General features: G+C 42.0%; 1 protein-coding gene across 2 annotated transcripts; it reads left to right on the top strand.

Annotated features, from left to right (window-relative positions):
• Positions 1–1,252: 1,252 nt before the first annotated feature.
• On the top strand, positions 1,253–12,426 carry LOC146560989 (phosphatidylinositol 3,4,5-trisphosphate 3-phosphatase and dual-specificity protein phosphatase PTEN). 2 transcript variants are annotated; one of them, XM_085296652.1, is made up of 10 exons: positions 1,253–2,042; positions 5,760–5,844; positions 5,976–6,020; positions 6,132–6,175; positions 6,402–6,640; positions 7,573–7,714; positions 9,415–9,483; positions 10,068–10,234; positions 10,986–11,327; positions 11,450–12,426. In XM_085296652.1, exons 1-10 carry the CDS (start codon positions 1,964–1,966, stop codon positions 11,630–11,632), a joined length of 1,395 nt encoding a protein of 464 aa, XP_085152778.1. In that variant the 5' UTR covers positions 1,253–1,963; the 3' UTR covers positions 11,633–12,426. The 2 variants fall into 2 exon arrangements, with proteins under 2 accessions (XP_085152778.1, XP_085152780.1); XM_085296654.1 differs by lacking the exon at positions 9,415–9,483.
• Positions 12,427–23,397: the final 10,971 nt, after the last annotated feature.

The raw sequence follows: 23,397 nt of genomic DNA, 5'->3' as shown, positions 1-23,397 counted from the left end.
GACAGCTTACCAACGTGTACGTAATAAGCTAATACTCCTGTGTGCTACACACTACAGTGTACGCTGTACACCTACTTACTGGTTTTGTCGCATCAGTCTGTGTCTCTGAGTTAACTTGTGTTTCTCCTACAGCTCCGGACCGCAAAAAATGCGCGTGCTCTTTGTGAGCTCGTTCCCGGCTCGTAACCAGCGCGTTCTGCCGTCGAGGGCGATCATTGGTTAAATGTGATCATGTGACTGATGCAAGCCAGATCCTTTTATTTAGCAAAACTATGATTAATAGTTAAATATTATTGTTGAGGGGCACAGACAGGACTCCGCACGCACACACACATAAAATAAATAAATAAATAAATAAATAAATAAATAAAATTTAAAAGTTGCCTCAACAAAAGGGCACTTTGGGCACTCATCAGGAAAGGGGCGGGTGCTCAAGCCCCTCTAGCCCCCCCCCTCTGCACGTCCCTGATTGAGAATAACAACCCAGTAAATAGGCCTGTATGTGACATTTTAGCAAGCGGAACCAGCAGAAAATCCTGGCTGGATTTCCCTCCTTACTATGGATTATTGATCGATCGTTTCATCTCTAACTCTAAATACAATAAATAACTACTGTACACGATATTGTGAAGGATGCACCCTAAATTTAACTGTGAATTTAACTTCACAGTTTGCGCACACCTGTCTTTATTATGTCCGCAATTATATCATGCAGATTTAATCCTGTTCATTTATTTATTTATTTATGGTGGTGTTCGTCATTGCAGACAAAGTGCATGATCATGCAATTAACCTGGGTATAAATTACTTGCTTTGAGAAGACTGAAAAAACAAAGGAACCGATGGAGATATTGTCAACACATAAGCATTTCCTCTGTAAAAGCAAATGCAGTGCAAACTCGTGGTCGACAGTTTGCACTGATATACTTGCCATACCCGAAATGACAGTTTAAACCGCGAAAAGTGACATTATGTTGGAAACTTCCCTAATTACATCACACGTGATAACTGACAGAAGGGAGCGTCGTAAGCGAACACATTTTATCCTTCCGCCACAAGCACGAAATAATTCTATTATCTCGCTTTTCGGGGTCAGAACGATTACTCGTGTAGGCATTTTGCTTTTCAGCGCGTATTCGTAATTAGTAGAAGCATATTAGAGACGTGTGCGTTTGTCAGGTTTCATTAAGCGGGTGGGACTATAACGATGAAGGCGGCGTGATACATACTCTAAAATCCCAGCCTGCTCTACCTTCTTTTTTTCCTTCTGTGGAGGCCATGATGGGAGCCTGAGAGTTCAGCTGGAGCTAGAGGAGCGAGAAAAGAAGATGATTTCACGGGACGGAACTGTCAAATCAGCCTGTACACATTTCTGAACTTTGTATAGTCTCTATACATCGAAGGTGGAGCCTGTCACTTTTTTTCAGATGTGTTCCTGGCAATCAGTCGATGACAATGTTAAATCGTTAGGGGGCATTTGGATCGAAAAAGGAGGTAGCATTAGCTATTGTTGCTAGCTAGCTGTGCTAGCTAGCTAGTTAGCTAGCGAGCTAGCTACGTCTTAGTGACTGGATACGGGTTTAGAGAACCGGTGAGTTCTCTGTCTTCTTGCTGTCAATCGCGGCAGCTGCCATTGAGCCTTCAGCTTGGACATTTCACGGCATTCTGAAGTATTTTCCTCTAAGGACACCTGCATGTATTTTATCCGGGGGTGTTTGCAAAACGAATTGCAGGATTGGGAAAGTCGGGCCTCCGCGGAGGAGCAGAGCAAGGCCCGTCTTTATGATCCAGAGGAAGCCTTTCTAATCCTACCGACAGCCACCGCTACTGCTGGCTAGCACTTCTCTGTCAGGACCTGGAAAATTCAGCCGTGAGCCACCGAGAGCAGACCCAGTGACTGCGACATAATCGGCCAAACCGCCAATACTAGATTACCCCATATAGACTCCTGTCACCTGCTACAATGTCGTCGATTATAAAAGAAATGGTCAGTCGGAACAAAAGGAGATACCAAGAGGATGGTTTCGACCTGGACTTAACATGTATCCTTCTTAATTTGTAAAGCTTTCGGGCCACTGGTCACTAACATGGTCTAGCTGCACTGGTTAAGAGCACTGGAACCAGTTCGGTGGAGTAACGTGAGGTAGATGGCTCCCCTGCTACTTATCGTAGCTAGCTGCTAGTTGGTCCGACAGCGCAGCTTTGCTGTCACCCAGCATGTTTGAAAGATGGTGGATCTGTCAAAGCGGCACGTATGAATACCACACTAACATCACAGCTGGAAACCTCTGTTAAGCTGGACATTGGTCTCTGTGTTTAAATGTGACAGGGCATTTAGCCTGGGTGAACCTGGGTGAAGGTTGTGAAATTGTTAGTCATTTGGCCATATTTATCATTTTAAATCTGTGCCTCTCGTAAGCATATATGATGCGTTTAGGATTTGTTTTAGGGTATCTTTGGCTTTTATTTACATCTGGATTTGCTACCCAGGTTTTTAATTTTCGGTGGGTTTCTCGTTTGTTTTGACACAATCGAGCAAATGGCTAAAGTACTCTTGCCCCTCTTATCTGTGTTTCTTAATGGGTTTAACGTTCACTGATGGATATAAAACTCCTTTCCCTTTTGTTAAGATGGCTATTAAAATATTAAAAGAAATTAAATTTCAATCTTCACAGCAGGACTGACACTGACAATAGCTGACCTCACTGGCGCAGTATTCCCGCTTCTAAAGTTGGTACTTTTGCTTATTTGGCTTGTGGTAAGCTAGAATAGCAACTTAAGTGATTGACTTTGGGCAGCTAAATGCAAAATGTAATTTGCTACAGTGCTTAAAGTTGGTTAATGGTAAAAGTTTCAATTAATATGCCTTTGTGTTGAGATCACCTCTGAGTCCCAGAGTTTGACATTTTTGGTTTTATGGCGGAATTAAGTTGTCAGATCATATCCTATTGTTTAAAAAAAAAAAAAAAAAAAAAAAATATATATATATATATATATATATATATATATATATATATATATATATATATATATATATATATAAAAACATAAATACATTTCTAAGCAAACTAAAAACAATACAAAGCCAGCTTCTCAAATGTGAAAACTTGATGTAATCAGTTTACTGTAAGAAGAAATTAAGACGTTTGAAAATCCCACCTGGGCTTTGGGACTTTTTCCACATTATTATTGGGTGGTGTGTGTGTGCTGGGGGTGGGGGGTAGGAATCTGAAATTGCAGATTAATCAATAATGGAAGTTCCAACCCTATCTGGTTCCTTAAAGTATACAAAGAGTTGAGCGGCCTGGAGTGTTTATGTACCGAATTTACTTTTGTTATTGTTAGCAACTTGAAAACCTTGCTGAGTGGCGTTTTTTGTTCTTTCTTTTCTGAAAGTGCAGATGTAGAGCTGAGTGCTAGTTACCTTGACTTGACACTATAGATAGAAACATAGTGAAGTGATTTCAGGCAGAGCTGTCAGCTATGATGTATGTGTGACTGCAGATGCTGATGAAAGGCGTGTCTCACAGTATTTGATCTGATGTTTCTCGCCTGCTTTTATAATGTGGTAAATCGAATGTCATGTCTTGTCAGTGGCAGGACTCTTGTGGTATACCTCTACAGCTTTGTGCAGGTGTGAATAGGGTACACCACTCAAAAGTGGAATCTTTCTTTGGTGTGAAGCCACCTCTTGTTTGGATGTGGGCCCTTTCGAATTATCCCTTTTATCATGTTTGGCACTATGTCTAAAAACAATATGGGCTTTCTGCAGTTATGTAATGCAGTATCACAGTTCTGGGAATTGCCCTTAAAATAGAGTTGCCAGTGATCTTGTATCATCATTGCTGTCTGAGTGCTCTCTCCCTCTTACCCTCTCAATCCACCACCTCTCCTCTCGCTCTTTTTCTTTACTACTCCCACTCCTAATTCTCCCTCCCTCTGCTTGCCCCTTTTCCTCTGCTCTCCTCCTTTCCTGTCCTCCCCACCTTAGCTCCTGCTGGGTCCCACTCTCCCTATCTCCCCCCCTCTCTCGTTCTCAGTTGTGGATTTGGCATATGCATAGAGCTGAGGCAGGGCTGGCTTTTAAGAAAAGGCGTGTCTAAAGCATCAGATTTTTTTTTCCTCCTACTTGGAGCTTCCTTCAGGGGTCCAACATATGAATCTCTTTCCAGCTGCAGAAACCAAGACCCCCATGCTCTGGACTGAAGTTCTCCCTGAAGGTTTGTAAAGATCAGTTAAAGTCTGACTGGACCCACTTTGCCCGTAGATCCACGGGTTAGAGTAGCCCATTATAAAGCATTAAAAACTAGTTTTTATCTCCTAATTAGGTTTTTGAGCCCTTAATCAACAGGTTTATTATAGTACAGGATATACAGCTTAGGCGGCTGTGCTGAGTTTCAAGGAAGTAGCTTGGCTGTATGCAAATAACCTCAAAGATTTGCTATAGGGCTGGCTTGAATTTATGTACGAGGCCTGTGTTGTGCATAGCCTGGTTGCATGGGGTTGCGTGCAAGCACTTACTGAAATCCTCTGATGGGGTTTTGCTGAAAATTTCCCCCAAAAATGGCTGAAACAGCATTAATGTCTGCCATAGTACAGTTGACCCGGGTTTGTGGAAAACCTTTTTTTTGTACTTGTAGGTCTGCTGATTGAACAATGAGCTGTGTGTATGCAGACTGAATCAAAAGAGTTGACCTTGTGGGCTTTTTACATCCACAGGTTCTTGTATGTGCACTGCACACACCAGGAAAGTTGAGGGCTGTATAGAGGCTGCCGGCTGTGCTTTCTCGCCAAAGCTGTCAGATGCGTGTGTCAAATTATTTTGACCATTTAAAAAGTGATTTGACTCTGGGGGGGGGGGGGGACAAAACGAAACACATCCAATTAGAAATATTCAGCCTTTCTATTTTTGACGTTGTGGCACAGGAAGTGTAAGAAAAGGTTGCCCTTTAGTCAGTGGTTAAAGTGTGAAATCCCACAGCTTAGACTGACGAGCAGACTTCAGTTACAGGTAGGCGTTGGAGCCGAGCCTTCAAGACATGCATGCCAACCAAATTATTCTTTTTCAGTGCAATGTGATACTGATGTGCGCCTTTAAGAGTGAATGTATGTCACCATATAATTGGCCACGACATTTTCCTCACCGTTCTTGCGGAAATATGGAGCCATTTGAAACACAAACACCACCTTTTTCTGCACCTGCAAATTTGCAGCTCGGCGCATTTGTTTTTTGAGTTAACTTTTTTTCCCTCTTCCTTACATGTGTGACTTCATGTTTCCCGCTTGCAATCTCGCAGATATTCAAATGTCTCTGGCTGAATTCAGACTAGATAAGTCGAACATTTGCGATCATCCCAATATAACTTTATGTTCTAAAAATACATGCCGGTCAGGGAGCAGAGACTCTACTCATGCACCCACATGTGGGCCTGGCTGAAGCAGGAGCATGGTTACTCCTGCCGTCACTGCTTGCTTCTCACTGTCAAGGCCATCTGTCACAACATGCACGCACATACTGGCCAGCACCCCTCCCCTATTCTCCTGTCTATCCATAACTACAATCACACTCTTATAATGGCGTGGACTAAAACTTTTCTCAACCCTTTCACTCATGTCTGCATTCTTGAAGTTGTGCTGTAATGGCAAATTCTTTTAAGCAGTCCTTTCCTTTAAAAGCTTTAGTTCTGACGCTGGGAGCCTTGGTAGTAGCTCCCTCTTGATTTCCTGCAGATTGTACATTTCCTTGACTGCTTGAACAGATATTTACCCAAATATCATTGCAATGGGCTTTCCAGCAGAGAGACTTGAAGGCGTGTACAGAAACAATATAGATGATGTAGTACGGTAAGTGTGATCTCGGTAAAGGGTAATATAACAAACATGCAGTTTATCCTGCAGTACATGAGTTTATTCGTTTTGCTCTAGCACTTTGATCTCATATCGATCTAATGATTTTATTATTTTTCTGCGGACAGGTTTTTGGATTCAAAGCATAAAAACCACTACAAAATCTACAACCTGTAAGTTTCTACATTTTGTTTGCATCTGAGCTCATCCTTGTTTACTTACCAGCTTCCTCTTGTGTGATTGCTAACTGGAGTTTTCTGGGGGGGATTTTCTTGACATTTCAGCTGTGCAGAAAGACACTACGATACTGCCAAATTTAACTGCAGAGGTAGGCTGCTTCACATTTTCTATAAATGCTGTTTTTAAGAAATAAAAGCCCTGCTGAAGGCCTGATGACGCACAAGGTCGTCAGATCTCTCAAAATACTCAGCATCTCCCTTCCCACCTTGTCTATGCTGACCTGTTTGCACTGTCTCCCCCCCCCCCCCCCCTCCCCCCCCCCCCCCCCTCTCTCATCACAACTTTGCGTGGGCTTGCATCCCGCCACACCTCAGTTGCACAGTACCCCTTCGAAGACCATAACCCTCCTCAGCTGGAGCTTATTAAGCCGTTTTGTGAAGACCTGGACCAGTGGCTCAGTGAGGATGACAATCACGTGGCGGCCATTCACTGTAAGGCCGGGAAGGGCCGCACCGGAGTCATGATCTGCGCGTATCTCCTCCATCGTGGGAAATTTCAGGAGGCCCAAGAAGCACTTGACTTTTATGGGGAGGTCAGGACAAGGGACAAGAAGGTGAGATCACGAAACAAATGCTTTCAATTCCGAAGGCTTTATTACTTTTTAGAGCAGTTGCATCAAGCAGGGCAGTGACTGATGAGCCACATCCTGCTTAATTGGTTTCAAATTGAAAGTAAATTTCATGTTCAAGCTAAGAAAAAGAGAGGGAGACCATACAAGATGACTGAGTTGATTTTCACTAATAATTATCAAGGTTGCAAAGATTTGAACACACATAGAAAACAAAGATTTGAACACACATAGAAAACAGAAGCATAATTTCAGGCACCAGTGCTCTGTTTTAAGAAGTAATACATATTAAACGGATAAACTCGAAGGTGATCTCATGTTGCATCCTACGTCCCTCATCTGCGTCAAAACCACGGATGTCAAATTCATTTTGCATTGTGGGCCACATGCAGATACGGCCTACTTAAGTGTGCCGAACCAGTGAAACTCCCTTTTCTGTCAGTCTAAAAAAGTTTCACTACACATTTAATCTGCGAGATATTTTAACATAAGTAATAGTACTGTAGTTTCATCAACACATCTCAGTTTTACTACATGATTAAAAAATGCTGCTTTGAGCTTAAAATGTAAGAAAAAGACTGTCCTGTAATTATAAAATGAAAAATATTTATTTTCTTTTTTCTTTTCGCTGTAATCCGACTTTAAAATCATACATTTCTATAGTAGATAGTGACTGATTGGGAGCTTTCTGTTATTTGTTTATCTGTTACTTATTTACAGTGGTTTAGTATGACTGGCTGTGGGGGGAAAGCCATAAAACTTATAAAATACACTTAAAAGTCTCAAATTCATGTCATCCTTTCAATTTTTTTCAAAGCCGTCCAGTGGGCCAGAGTGGACTCTTTTCCGTGCCAATTCCAGCCCCTGGGCTTTATGTTTGGCACCCCTGGATTAAACATTGTTGCTTTTGTTTGCAGGGAGTAACGATCCCGAGCCAGCGTCGCTACGTCTACTACTACAGCTACCTACTGAAGCACCAGCTGGAGTACAAGCCGGTGGCATTGCTCTTCCACAAAATGGTGTTCGAGACTCTCCCTATGTTCAGCGGGGGCACCTGCAGTGAGTCACGCTCATGTTCAACTTCAACTCCAATCTAGGGCGTAGGCATGCATACCGCTGTTCAGACAGAGCGAGGGCCTTGCATGTATGGTGCACCGTGGGGCTAACCCACACACTGCAGCGTAGCACCGTAGGGCATTGCAGGTCATCTGTGGTGGAGCCAAGTTGTCCTCTGCTGTTTCTTTTTTTTATTTTTTTTTTAATAGCCTTGTTGAGTACAGCTGAATTTCGTGCTGTATTTAACTAACAAGGGCGGTTTTGTATCGATCAAGTCTGCTTGTTGCTGCTCACAGAAAATCCCGGTGAACCAGATCCCCACTGGTTGTCTTAATAAAAATTTCAGATTTTTTTTTCCACAGGAGCCTTTTAAGATTTTTATTAGCTCTGAAAACTGCAAAGCCGAGCCATTAATCTAAATTTTTTTTGGCTCCTCTCTAGTGAGAGACTTTTATAGGATTTCGTTTTCTATGCTCACCATCGAGAAGAACTACAGCATGCCCTTCTATAGAGAAGAGCGCATCCTATAGTAGTAGCTACATAAGCACAGGTTTTACATGTTTTCCTAAGGCCGAACCAGGAAGTAACTTAAAGTCGAGAGGAATTTAGATGGCAGTAATTTTAGCAAACAATAGCGCAGCACTCAGTAAGTCACTGACGGTAACAGCCACTCAGTTATGAGTATTTACATATCACTGCATGTTTGCTCAGAGTTTAATTGATATGACGGCTGTAAAATGTCTGCCAACATTTGCACTTGTTCTCCCCTGTTGACGTAGTGACAAACGCAAGCAGTCCAACCCGTTTGATTTATTTTTTTTAACAGCCGTCAAAACCAAATGCTTACTGCAGTGCTAACTTTAGTGATTTCCCCAAATTTCTAAGCAAATAATGTCACTCTTAATTAAATTTCATTCCCTGCGTTTCATTTTTCATGTTCACATGAATGCAGAGTGTTTAGCTGCATGTAGAAAACCTTTTTTTAGTGTTTAAATAGTGCTCTGTTTTAGCCTGAGGAGGGGGTTAAAAAAAGTGAAATAATTCTGCTTATCTGCTCAAATGCATCTGAGTCATACGATGTTGTGCTCTCCTCGTATCTGAATTTGTCCATTTTTAGCTGTCGGTCAGAAAAAGCAACCTGTCCTTCCTTCATGTCTGTGACTTCTTTACCCTAACACGTGACTGTGCTGCAAACCCCTGACTGTATCGATCCTTCCTTCTTTTTTTCCCCTGCTAACCCTCTGCTTAAAAAGGCCCTATTCTGAGTTTGACGTCTTTGTATGTGCATCACTTTTTTTCTGTTTTGCGGTTTGTTTTTCTAGCTTTTCTAGTTCTTAGCTCACTGCAGTGATAAAATAGAAACCAGTTTAATTGCTAGAAACTGCTCAATGTCAAACACTTCTCTCTTTATTTCCACCAAAGAAAACTGACGCATTTTGGTCGTTTGATTTTCAGCAATTTCAAAGTTCCCCGTTTGTTTCTTCCTCTTTGTGTTTCTCATGTGCACACTAGGTGCCTTGTCAAACGTTTTTGTAAGATGCACAACTCTGCTTTGAAGCCACGGATTGAATGTTGTTGTTAAGAAAAGCTATGTAGATGTAAATATTTGTGTAGAGCTCTTGTGTTTTGTACCTGCTGTGCTGTCAAGCCCCTGACAGGCCAGCCAGGCCCTGTTTGTGATAATCTCCTTCTTTCTCTCTAAGGGGACAGTACCATTAAAAACAGGAGCGAGCCGACCCCTCAGGGCTTCAAGAAAGGGAATTGGCATTGGGGTAAATGAGCCTTTCATCCATTATTATTTTTTCACTCATTTGTTTTTATATGGCCCCAGAGATCCAGAAGGCAGGAGCAGTCTGAGGTAGACATGTTGCTTAGCAGGAAAGGAAAAGCTTAGGGGCACATGAAGTCATCTCCAGCACCACCATCCACCCTGACAGGAAGAAGAAAGGGTTAAAATTCTTCTAAATGCAACGTGTTGTGCTGGTCCAAGACCAAACCAATGACTGTCTATCAGAATAGGGTCCTGTGTCTCTGGTTCTGGGTCTATTTGGGTGTTACATTTTGTGGCCTGTTAACTTTCCCTTTCTCCTCCTTAATTTTAATATAATGTTTTATCACTTTTTTTTTCACTTACTCAGTGGGTGGGAGGTGGTGGTGTGCTGTGCCATTTTCTTTTGTCAAACGCATGTAATAACACTTGTATCCTGTCTCGCCCTCCTGATTTACTCCCTCCTCCACTGTCGCTCACTCCTCTTATTGTGCTTTCTGTCTCTTCTCTCCCACTCCCCCCTTCCCCCTCTCACAAATCTCACCCATCGTGCTCCTCACCCCTGTACAACGTCAACACTTTTTCCAGATCCCCAGTTTGTGGTGTACCAGCTGAAAGTGAAGATTCACACATCGAACCCCGCTCACACACGGCGCGAGGACAAGCATATGTTTTTTGAATTTCCCCAGCCGCTCCCAGTCTGCGGAGACATCAAAGTGGAGTTCTTCCATAAACAGAATAAGATGTTGAAGAAGGTTAGTTGTCTGTGTTTGGGAGATTTCATTGCGGCTGCATTTGCTCAGTCTAATTTAGGAGCTTATTTCAGCCACTGTATGCCATAAAGTGACTAGGTCACAGAACGATAAGACGACTAAGCATTTTCACACTTGGCAGGGTGCCAGCAATTACGGTTTTATTGCCACAGTTCTCACAAATAAACCAAAAATCAAAAATGTGGTATTTTTAATATCTTGGGTCTCTGTGCTGCAGGCCAGTTTTGTCCCAAAAACTATTAAAAACAGATCAATTAGGCACACCATTGGCATGTTCCTTCAGGACCACAAGCAGGGCAACCAGTTTATTTTGAGGTAAATCCCTCATTCGCTGTCCTGCTGCCATAAATACTGAAATTTATATTAACCCACAGCTGAAAATAGACCCCAAAAAATGCACTGTTTACTCCTGTTAGTAGTGTTTGCTAAAAACGACACTGGTTAAATGCTCGCTAATTTCCTAAAATGGCTGGGTGCAGTTTTTAACAAACGCTTCTGAAACAGGAGTAGAATAGTGCATTGGTAGAAAGAAATGTACTGGGTGCACAGCAGTTGAAAAATACTTAAACTGACTAGTGCAAGGCTGGCTTTTCTCTGAATTTGTTGACAGTAAAAAATGGACCATCAGCCTTAGCTAGAACAACTGATTTTGGAAAGAAACCTAATCAAAAACCTGTAAAGTTTCCTTTCAGTACTTCATTCACTCAATCTGTTGTAACCTCTCCCCCTCCAGGACAAAATGTTTCATTTTTGGGTGAACACTTTCTTCATCCCTGGACCAGAGGAGGGTGGGGACAAGATGGAGAACGGGGCAGTTAACAGTTTAGAGAGCCAGCAGGGGCCACCAGGGCAGGGTCTTCCGGGACAGGGACCTGGACCAGGCCGACCGGGACTGGGCCAACTGCAAAGTGCCGAGTGCAAGGACAACTGGAGAGAAAACTACAGGGAGGAGAAGAAGGAAAGCAGCAAAGAAAGCGACAGGGACAAGGACTATCTCATCCTGACACTTAATAAGAACGACTTGGACAAGGCCAACAAAGACAAAGCTAACCGCTACTTCTCACCAAACTTCAAAGTAAGTGCTGTAATCTTTCTGCTGTTGAATAACCGTATATCTGCTGTCAGTTCACTTTGCATTTTTAAACTGAAAAGAGCAGCGACGAGACTTGTTTGTGATCATCTCGTCTTGGTTTCCAGGTGAAGTTGTACTTTACGAAAACCGTGGAGGAGCCGAACTCCGAGGCTAGTACTTCAACATCAGTCACCCCCGACGTTAGCGACAATGAGCCAGACCATTATCGATACTCTGACACCACTGACTCAGATCCGGAAAATGAACCTTTTGATGAAGAGCAGCACACACAAATCACAAAAGTGTGAACTCTTTTTAAACAAGAAAAAGGAAGAAATTATACAGCAGAAAAAAAGGAGAAAACTTGAATATAAACTCGAAAGAAGAACCTTTGTCCCTTCCCTCCCCCAGACGGCAATAGAATATCATCATGTCAAATGCCAATTTTAGGGGGAAAAAAGATGAAATATCCTGACCAATATATTGTTTTGTTTTGTTTTTTTCTCTCTCTGGCACGACCATGAACCATGTGCGAGGTATTGACACTGTTGCCCCATGGGAAAAGGTGCTGTAGCTATAAAACTGTGTTTATATATATATACATACATATATGTATATACATATATACATGCATATATAACAAACTTTTTCGTGTCAAAGACAATGGAAAGAGTACCACAATCAGGAGATGGGAGTTGAAGTGTGGGAGAAGCTAGAATGATATACGAGGACTATGCTGCTCTTCTCCTGTCTAAACCAAGGCCAGTGCTGCAGTCACTTTGTTTCACTCCCTCTCTTCTCCTCTCATCTTTTACTCTCCCCCACCCTCCATCCTCTCCTCCTTCCTATATTCCTTTACTGTGAATGCTTCTTGTGCTCTTTGCAGGCTGTCTCACGTGACTTTTGGCCTTTGTGCAGTGCAAACTGCATGCGGGCAGTGGGTTGGGGGTGGGCGGGGGTTATAAAGAGGCTGTGATGATGTCTAAAGCATTGCCATTCCTGTTCCCACTGTGTATATGTTAAATTATGCAGAACAAGGCATCCCATGTAATTGTTAATGTTTTTTTTATCCTAAGATAATAAAAATATAATACACAAAACAGCAGGGAGACAAGTGTTTGCAATAATGTTGACACTACATTTCAAGGACAATGGTGAATTTGCATGTATTAGAATTGGCGTCCATCCCTAATAAATGTATGCAATGTTGTCTTTTTTTTTTTTTTTTTCTTTTTGATAATGAAAGCAGCTTTGAGATTCTTCTGCGTGGGGTTTCCCGCTGCTTTGAGTCATGCTCACAAAATTACATCACAGCTTTATGTAATAGAGCTGCTGTTTTCCGTTAATGAAAATCATGCAGAATGAAAATGAATTTCCAAAGTGAATTTTTGTCATTGGGCGTCGCGGCTAGTGCGGTCTTCTAACTTGACACCGCTGCTGTCAAATGAAGTCGTAATTTTAAATGACGGTACCCAGACCCTGTAATCTAAATTTTTAGCATGTGTGAGACGGGACTTTAGTGCAGAGCGCTGTCCCTGGTGAGAAGGGGGAGGGAAAAAAATGCTGTAAAGCAGGTTGTCGTTGGAGCTGTGTTAACAGTAACTTCCTGCTTTAAAGGTCAGTGCTGCAAATAGCGAGTGGGACCTGAGTTAGGGAAGTGATGGAACGATTGTTGTTAGAAGTTCAACTGATGGCGAAAAGCCCACTTTAAACAAATAACACTGAGTGGAACCAGGGAGCTGCGAGCATCTAATGGCAGTGTAGTGGTGAGAAAAAGCAGAAATTGGTTGATTATATTTGGAAACATTGCTGCCGATTGGAGTTTGTGCAACCTCGCTTTCGTGGTTTTTACATTTTTGCCAAGTACCAGTAGATTTTTCTGAGAAGCAAACTGACCTCTGAACCCTAATAACAACATTAACATTTATGAGCCAAAGCAGCCCGACTTCATACCAGAGTATCAGCGCTGCATGTGGAGTGGCTTCTGCTGGTTAATAAAGGCGTTCTCCATATGAAATGAGCAGAGGAAGGAAAGGCTGCCAGCCCAGGAGGGAGGTGTGCGAGGCCTCTGGTAGTCGAGCCTGCTCTGCTTGCAGGCTTGTGTGGTTCCCCAAATGAAAGGGTAATAGGATTAACAAGCATGTTGCTGTGATAGCAGTGCAGAAAGTGGCAAGACCCTGGCTAAAGCTTGGCCCAAAGTCTCCTGATAATAAAATAAAGTATGAATTAAACATATATTTTAAAAATTGTTCCACCCCCGGGGGCTGGCAGTCGCATAATCCCCTTCTGCTCTATTAAGACTCGGTGCCCGGCTCTTTCGTGTTGATAGAGACATCAAAGCCAACCAGCGCAGCGTCAAATGAGACAGGCAGCAGTCGCAGGGGCCCAACTGTAATTGGCTGAGCCGAGAAGGAGGGAGAGACTGGTAGATTAATAATGAATGTGCTGTGCTGGGCTGAGAGACCAGAGAGATGCCTCAGCTCTCCACAGGCACACAAGACTGAAGCGAACCAAGAGCCGTGACTTCAGCCAAGTTTGAGAGTCCAGCTCTTTGCTTCTGATTGCTACTCTCATCACTTAAACACTCCAGAAACTGCACCTGAAATATGAATCGAAATGTATTGCCTCATTTGAATGTCTTGAGGGCTGGCTCCTCAGAAAAAATGTTTGATTTCCCCCACATTACCATCTCTCAAGAGGTGAGGCACCAATGGAGAAGCAGGAGATTTGGAGGAATGTTTGCTTTGCATAACGTGAATGTGAATTTTCCTTCCGACATGTGGATTAAACAGTACATTATACATCCAGCAGAACAAAGATGGAAGATGATACAGCATTTGCGGATATGATGTGGAAAAACGGAGGTGTTGGTTTGTTACAGTTAGAATCAGCTGGTAAAGACTCCCAAAGTTGGATAACTAGCCGTATTGATGGATGTGTTTATGCTTATCCTGAACCTAAGACTAATTAATTAAGAATAATTAAGAGATCTGTACACCTTGGTGCTAATTTTTCCAGGTGGTCACATCCAGTATTGCAATGAAAATAGAAATCCCAGCTGCCCAAAAAATATTTGTCTCACATACCCGAGAAAAACTGATTTTAATCTATAGAAGTACAATCTTTTTACTACTTAGATAAAAGGTGTGTGTGTGTGTGTAAGTTGTTTGATTAAACTGAATATATTATCCTAATAGTATAAAGATGTTAATCTCAAATGTAGCTTAATGGCTTGATGTTAAGATCCTGGGTTGAACCCCATTTTGCCTTTAGAGCTGTCTTAAAGGTACAGTAAGTATTTTTTCAGGTTACGTGATAGAAAGAAGTGATTGCTGTACTCATAAATGTGCATTGATTAGTGTATAATTACATCTTCTAACACATGATGTGTTCTCATAAACTCAGAATTAATCCATTAAAAGTAAGGCGTGGGCAGTAGTTTATTTTATTATAGTTTTATTATAGCCTATAATTTCAGGCTCAAGTTCCCAACGATGTTAAATCCACTTCAAGGAAGGTTTCACTGATGGCCACTAACAGTGTCAAAACACTGTGCACTTGAATTGTGAAGGGCAAGAAAACAGAATGCGGTTGACTCTGCAATTTACTGAGATCTAGTTGTGAGACTTTACACACTGTACCTTTAACTCTTTATAGCTTAGATTCAACAAGGTGCTGGAAAAAGTCTCCAGAGATTTTGGTCCGTATTGATAGCATCACGTAGTTGGTGCAGATTTGCCATAGGCATGTTCAAGAAATCACTGTGAGATGATTTGAGCTTTGTGGTCTTCTGCTGCTGTAGCCCATCCAAGTTTGACATCCTGTGCATTCAGATATGCTCCTATGCATACCTTGGTTGTATCAGGTGCCTTCCTTTTACCTCGAAGCAATCTGCCCGTTCCCCTGCGACCTCTGAAATCAACAAGGCATTTTCATTCATTTCAGAGAACTGCCATTCACGGAATATTTCCTCTTTTTTGGACCATTTTCTGTAAAATCTAGAGATGGTTGTGTGGGAAAATCCCAGCAGATCAGTGGTTTCTAAAATACTCATACCAGCACAGCTGGCGTCACTGACAATGCCACCTTAAATCATCTCTCTTCTCCATTCTGATGCTTGGTTTAAACTTCAGCAGGTCGTATTAACGATGTCTGCCTGCTGTTGCTGCCATGTGAGTCCCTGATTAGTTATTGCGATAACAAGCAGTTGAACAGATGTACCTAATTTATATTTTACTTCCTAGATTAGATAATTAGTGACTAATTAAGGAATTCATTCAGTGAACTTTGCTCTTCAGTACTCATTTTAACCAATAAAAATGGTGTACAATGGTGAATAAAAATGTTACAGGGAGGACCTAAAGAGAAAAGTCGGGAAAAAACAGCTTAAATCTCTGGGAGCTCTTGTGATAGACCCCAGAACCTGCAAAATGACAACCAGGTGAATACTTCTGCACCGAGATGTGTCTAAACGATGATACTGAATCAGAATTATACATCAAATGTTCATGAACCTTTTGGGTTTTTTTCAGGCTGTCACAATATTGACTCAATAAGACCGTGTATTATGTCTTTCTTTTTTTTAATTGACATTTAATTATATTTATTTTGTGGCATGTATGGCCTTCCACAGTCTAAGCCTCTAACTACTGTGAAAAAAGGGGGAGGTAAAGAAGCTAACACCAAAATACAGAGATTTAAGCATAGTATTATGATGAAATGACAGAGGGGAGGGTGGGGGTCAGTTTGGCCTACAAAGAGAAGTTAAGTCCAAGCTGGTAACCCCATTTCCCTTCCATCTGTTGGTAGCAGTTGTAGAGCATGGCTGCACTCACCAGGACCTGGCAACCCATCCCCCAAGCCCTCTTTCTCTGGCTGACTGCACAGCTGTGTTGCGTTTGGATTAGGCCAAGAATAAAACAGGAAGTAGAAATTAAACAAAAGCTTAAACACACACACACACACACACACACACACAGGCGCTGTAAGTTACCAAAGACTCAGCAGCAGCACGAGTGACAGGCTATGGAAAGAATACACATACTCACACGTGTGGACCATCACAATCTCAAATACACACACACACACACACATATACATATATGTGTGTGTGTATATATGTATATTTATATGTACACAATGACTGCAGTATGAAAAAGTCACACACTGCCTCCAACAAACTAACATGAGCCCAGGCCAGACCACAAGCTCATGCTCACACCTATGGTCTGTCTGCATCCTTATTGCCTCTTCATGGTGGTCTGCTGTGAGTCGAAACTCCCCCAAATCTATCCTGTAAGTGCCAATATCAAAGTATTTTTTTCTTTCTCATGAAATGACACGTAAACAATATAAGCCCACATACATCGCGCAAATGGGTACGAATGAGATAAAGACAACATAAGTTGCTCCGATTACTTATGCATTCACTCTGATTATTATTCGAGCTGGCTCCCTTCTCCCATTTTTTTAATTAATCCGCCACATTAAAGCTGGAATCCCATCCAGCTTTTCTTTGAAAGGAGATTAAGACAAATATCACAACAGACACTGCATTCGTCAGCATATGATTAAACCTATATTGTCCTTTTTACTCGTTCAAAGTAGGGAAAGGGCCTTCCGAACACCATAAAACTCAATATATTTTTTTGTCATTATTTCTCTCATTTGTGAACTTCTGCCGTCTCACTTTCAGCAAATCCTGTGCCTGGTTTCTCTTTTTTTCTTCTTCTTGTGAATGCCCCAAAATAGCCCCTCCGATAGCACACAGGAACTATGGTGAATGAGGAAGTGGAATTAGGAAGAAGAAGGAGACGTTTGGAAACATGTAGCTGTAGGAACGTATGGAGCAGCACGACTTAGCAGGAAACAGTGAAATCCATTAAAGTGCTTCTCGTCATGAGTTTGGACCAGCTGTTAATGAATATACGGTAAATGTTTTCAGATGTAATTTTTACTGTCAAGACCCGAGTCACCTAATGAGTCACACGAGCCCTGCTCTTGTGTGTCTGTGTGTGTCTGAGGGAGAGTTTTTGTTGACATGGATGTGCCAGCATGCTTTGTTAGCCTGTGTGTGTGTGTGTGTGTGTGTCTGTTTATGTGCGTCTTCATGAATAAGAGAAGCACATGGAAACACTTACTGTATTGCTGTCGCCACTGACCCCTCCCCCTTCCTTAAGATGCATACACACTCACACACACACTCATACTTATTTCTTCTGTGATCAATGAAGAGCACACATGTGTCCAGTGTACTGAATGAGAGTCAACATTCATAGCCTGCAGCAGAAAAAAAACATGAAAGGAAGCGTATCAGCTTTACCATGAGCTACACACACACACACACAAATCCCTGCAACAGGAACTTGCATTGTGTGTCACTTAGGAACCCAGCAGTGAAAAGTGCTCGCGCTGCAGGGCTTCTTCATATATCTGTGTGAATTTGTGCATGTGAAACTGTGCGTTCGTACGCCAGAGTATATGCATATATCAAACTTTACTTTGACAGGCTCTGTTCTCTACCTGACTTTTACCCTGAAATCTTAGAGCAGGCGCAATCCTTCCCCCGAGCCTCATCCTTGCTCTTTTCTCTCTCTCCATCTAGTGTCATCAGGAGGGTAATATGAGGCATATGGCTGCTGATGACAGTCCCTAATCCTCACGCTGATAACTGATAGTTACTCGCACGCTCCTCATCCCCATCTCATCCTTATACACCAAGAACAAGGGAGGGAGATGCAAGCACGTCTGCCGATACTCTTTGCTCAGCCTCACCGTCTCTCCACTCTGTGTCTCTCCCAGCTGAGAGTCATTATCTGAAATGACTGATGTGAGAAGGGCTGATGGACAAGAGCGATATTAGTGTTTGTGCTGGAGAGTGAAAGTTGGAAATGGTGCTTCAGAGTTCAGACTTTCGGAGTTCCAGAGAAGAGAAACTGCTTCACGGTACATGAGATATGCGGGGGAGGGGGTATGTAAATACTGTACATCTTGACAGGTTGTAATGATGTAGTGGAAACCCTGACACCCACAAGCTCTAATAGTTTGTAAAGGTCTCTCGATAATAAACACACTCTCTACAAACACAGATGTATATGAATATGCAAAATCTTTAGGGAAAGGACCGTAAACTTTCTGGTTTCCATTGCCGAACGGTGATCACTCATCTTCCAGCTGGCTTCATCTGCACACAGGTAAACAGTCCATGTGCAGAGCACTGGCTCTATTACAGTGTCAAAACCTCAAGCTATGTTTTGACAACATTAACAACTGCACTGTAAGCATGCACCAAACAGGAAATCTGGGCCCAGATTTTTTAAATCCATTTTCTGGATATGCACTGGCTACAATGAAATCCCCAAACAGTAGTTGGTGCCAACAATGGCCATCAGATGATAGCCAATGGCGTATTAGGCTGCTAAAAAAATGTTTAATTAGATATTAATGATGCAAATTATAAAACCAGCAAACTGTCCCACTGCAAGACAGATGCAGAATTAGTGGTTACCCCCACTTCCACACTTGATTTGTGTCTTCATTGGTTCTGTAGCGTAGCAGTTTACAAAGTCAGTCTCCATAGACTTCCATGTTAAAATGGCCAACTCCATGGCATTAAAAAGCATTTTTACACCCTGCCAGAAAATATAGCTTTCACATCTATGGATAACTTTCCCCTTTATAACAATACTGAGTGGGGTCAAATAAATGCTATAACTCATTCACCTGGTTAGTTATGCTAGGAGCATGACCACATTAACTGGCAGCTGATCAGTAAAATCAGTGTCTGCTAAGCCTCACCTTCACTACTTCCAATCATTAAACTGCACCTCTTCCCTGTGTGTGCCTTTTGGAGCATTTTTAATAGTCTGACTAATATTACAGCTTCATCCGAGGTATAGACCATCACAGAAGTTGGTGCTTCAGTTTTGATCAATTAAATTCTAGTGATGATGATGTAATGATAGTTAAATTTACTTAAGTATACTTTCTATACTCGGACAGCAAAAAACAAATCTCCATGTGTGGTGTATGTACCCTCCATCCCCCATCTAACCCCCAAGTGTTTCCCCAGTCAATTTATATTTACAGCATAGAGGGAGGGAACCCACTGGCAAAACTGGCAATATTTGCATTTACTTGAGCGATAGGGTCTTCTGAGAGTTAGAGGCCTGCAAAAAGTCACGTCACATGACTGCACATTCCTTGAAACTTTATTGTTAAATGTTCTGGTGAATAAGTTTCTACGCAAATACAATTCTTTTTTCTCTTTACCAAGAACATGCTGTTGTTTCATGGGTGTATCTGAGTTTAACCATCTGTAACAGTTGTCTCACGACTCCTCCAGCAAAAAAGGCTCCTCTGTGCACTCCATCCTCCCCATCGAACTGGCAAAATGGTATGGCTGCTTGTGTGTGTTTGTGCGTCTGTATGTTTGAATGTGTACACTTATCTTCAGTGTGTGACTTTTATTTGAACTGTGAAGCACTTTGTAGCTGTGTGTTTTGAAATGTGATATATAAATACAGTTATTATTATTAGTATTATTAGTATTATTATTATTATTATTATTATTATTAATATTATTGCTCCTGTCTAAAAAAAAGTAATTGCCTCCTAAACCCAATAACTGATCGTGCCACCCCATCATTCACATCACCCTGGAGCAATTTTGTGCGTTTTTCTTTGCTGAATTGTTTTTATTAAGACTTTGACTTAGGCCACTCCAAAAAAAGTCATTCAGAGGTGAACTTGGTGGTGTGTTTTGGATCATTGTCCTGCTGCAGTACCCAAATGCGCTTAAGTTTCAGGGCACAAAATGATGGAGAGACAGTCCTCTTCAGGATTTTCTGGTAGTGAGCAGAATTCATGGTTAGTCCTCCGGATCCTGAAGCAGCAAAGCAGCCCCAGACAATGACACCACCACCACCATGTTTGACTGTTGGTATGATGTTCTTTTCTAAATGCTGTGTTAGTTTTACACAAGATGTAACGGGATGCTAGCCATTTAAAAAGTTAAACTTGTATCTCCACAGTCCACAGAAAATTTTCTCAAAATTTTCAGTGATTATCAAGATGCTTTAGTAAAAATATTTCCTTGGAATGTGAAACATGTACCGGTAAGTGGGGCAATTGTGTAAAAAAATAAATACATTTTTCTAAAAGTGCAATTCGTTTTTAGATAAAAAAAATAACATCCCATTTAATATCAGAGTCAATTATCGGTGAACCTTACTACCCAAGCTGTGATTTCATGCAGATATGGTTTAAAATGCCAAAAGTAACACTTCAAAGCATGATCCAGTCCATGTATGCTAAAAGGACAGCCATAAACATAAGAAAGTGGTCACAGCACCACACAGAAAGCCAGTTTCCTTTTAGACGATGGTATCGGTGGTTGTTTTTCAGAACATCTTTTACAGCGGCAAATATCTTGTGTAAACCAAAAGTTCCCTTTTTCTAATCTGTTGCAGCTTGGTATGCATTTATTTAAACGTTCTGACATACCTGTAAACTACTCGCCTGCCAGTGTTTACGAGGGAAGTTATTTTCATCGTATTGGATGATACCTCTAGAGGAGCCGTGAGCAATGGAAATTTCTAGTGTGAGTGTGTGTGTGTCTACGTGCTTGTATGTACAAACAAGTGACATACTTTCTGGAGGCCTAGTGGGTGTCAGTCACGGGAGTGGGTTAAGCGTGGTCCATCCTCTCATTTAGAGTCTGCCAGTCAGCCAGCTACTCAACCAGCCCTGAAACCAGCAAGCCAGAGCTTTTTAAAGGGTCTGTGATTTGACAGAATCCCGCGGGGGGAGATGCAGGGGATTAGGATTAGCAGCTGTTTCCCCTCAAACAGTAGAGAAGATACGCTATAGCTACGCCACGCTGATGGCAAATTAATAGATGAATAGAACATGCGTGCGTCGTCTCAGATAAAGTGCTAAAGCTCCTCGCTTCATAAATAGTGTGGAAGGTGTCCTTTTTTTGAACCCGGCCGTGTGGATCTGCTGTCTCACACACACACTCAGTGAGTAGCAGGGAGGGAAGCAAAGGCATATTGTGGCCGTGAGAAAGGTTTAAAACATCATCACTTTAATCTGGGAGCACAAAGCCAGCTACAGATTATTCTTCTGCCTCTCAAACGATTCTGCAGCAGATCCGGTTTAGATGACCCCCGCTAACACCCTCAGAGACAGGGGCTTTTAACCCCAAACAAACACTGATAGCGTGGCAGCCATCAAATGAGAACACACACCAAGCACACACACACATCATCCACATCTATGGCATGTGCATTGGCTGTACCCATCCACAGCTTCCAGAGACAACACACATAGTACATACTGAGGGCTGCGCACAATGATAAATAAACACACAGGCTTATGCCAGTTCCACTTGCATTCATTTCAGGCTATTAAGCAAGACAGGAAACTGTTGCATATCTATAAGGTAAAAATGACACAACTGCTGGTGTGAAGAGAAAGACACACAATGTGGCTTTCCCGTAGACCACAAACACTACCTGAAGTAAGAATGGCACTGCTGTAACATTATGCATGCATGTGCAAACTGAGTAGGTCATTTTGGACTTTTGTTACACACGATTTCTTACTCAATTTCTTTTCAACTTGAGCACCAACCACACAATTAGCTCCCTGGAAGTTAATGACTGGTCTTCTCCATTGCTTTTAAAAACACCAGAAGGCCAAGAAATCAAATTTTCCCTGCATATTTGTCCAAATATTGAACTATTTCAGCTCACAAGATTGGCATGCTCTGTATAATTTACAATATTTTTTCTTCTTAAAAAGCCACCTCATTCATGTTTAATGGGAAATATGCATTATTGAAGTCGTATCTACACTGAACTGGAGGTTAACCTTTGCTAACGAGAGACAGATGCAGCGCAAGTGGGAATGGAGAGAGGGAGAGAGCGAGATACGAGAGAGGAAAAGGACATAAAAGTGGAGTAAATTTGACGGCGGTTCACCACAATACACTGGAGACATGAGGGATGAGTCAGAGAGAAGATGGCCGTGTCAAAGAAAATTACAAAAACAGAAGAAACAAAGGGGGATTTTAATGTACAAGTAGCATTCTGTTTGAACTTGGCCCTTGATTTTGAACCCGGAGAACAAAGTTATGACGATGTAATCGTATCTGAGTCAGAGACAGCTTTTTTCTTTTGCTCAGCGCTTCAGTGGGGCTTAAACTAATTGGTTTGAACCTCTTCCTTTTGCATTTAGTCCATCTGTGTCTTCATGTACACCAGACCTACCAGATTTTTTTTTCACACTTTACAATTGCAAAGCAACCCGCTGAAACCACATGATCAAGAATGTCCCCACGCCCTTAAATAACGGTTACATGCCCGTGTATGTGTGTGTGTACGTGTGTGTGAAAGAAAGAGAGAAAGAGGTAAAGAGGTAAAGAGAGTGAGAGCACGCCCTGATGTTTCCTGTCTCCAAATAAAGCTTACACGTTCACATGCATGCATGCATGCAGCAGTATAATGCATGTGTGTGCACAAGCGAGCCTATCAGAAAGAGCCTTTTTTTCCACAAGGAAAACAGGCGATATGAAAATCAGCTGCAAGCTGCTGTGCTCATTGTGTTAAACCACCAACATATTTAATAAATGTCAGTACAATGAAATAGATCAAGGCCGCAGAGTCACCGAGACCACGTATGACACTGCCAATTCCAGGTGGGTGGGTTTAAATCAAGATAAGATGACACATCGTGCAGCCATTTGTTCTGCAACACGGAAACTTTTTTTCTCTTGTTTCCAAATTTAATGGAACACATGACACTAGTGATGGCTTATATGACCTGACGCAATGGCGGAGATGTAAACACACAATTTCGGTGTCACAATAAACGCTATACCACGTGCTGGATGAGTTCAACCGTGACAAGAGACTTCCATCAGATAGAAAACTGACAAATTGCTGAGGTTTCATGTCTGTTCACTTCCTCTGTGATTTCTCGAGAGAGAGAGAAAAAGATGGTGTGGGGTGGGGTAGGGTGGGAGGACGGAGGCAAAGAGAAAGTGTGAGTGTTTGTGTGCATGTATGAG

This window comes from Mchenga conophoros, linkage group LG13 (genome assembly GCF_057382185.1).
Source record: "Mchenga conophoros isolate Kocher_MC1m ecotype Shallow Benthic linkage group LG13, M_conophoros_male_GT1.1, whole genome shotgun sequence".
In the NCBI taxonomy this organism is placed as follows: Eukaryota; Metazoa; Chordata; class Actinopteri; order Cichliformes; family Cichlidae; genus Mchenga; species Mchenga conophoros.
The sequence above is the reverse complement of the archived record's forward strand: the minus strand, read 5'-3'. Positions and strand labels throughout refer to the sequence as shown.

What these genes read in the sequence shown, in the direction of transcription:
- LOC146560989 (XM_085296652.1), top strand. Translation starts at nt 1,964, where the DNA reads ATGTCGTCGATTATAAAAGAAATGGTCAGTCGGAACAAAAGGAGATAC. An exon ending in AATATAGATGATGTAGTACG is followed by an intron (nt 5,845 to 5,975) that starts GTAAGTGTGATC and finishes TTCTGCGGACAG; the next exon opens with GTTTTTGGATTCAAAGCATA. An exon ending in GTTCAGCGGGGGCACCTGCA is followed by an intron (nt 7,715 to 9,414) that starts GTGAGTCACGCT and finishes TTTCTCTCTAAG; the next exon opens with GGGACAGTACCATTAAAAAC.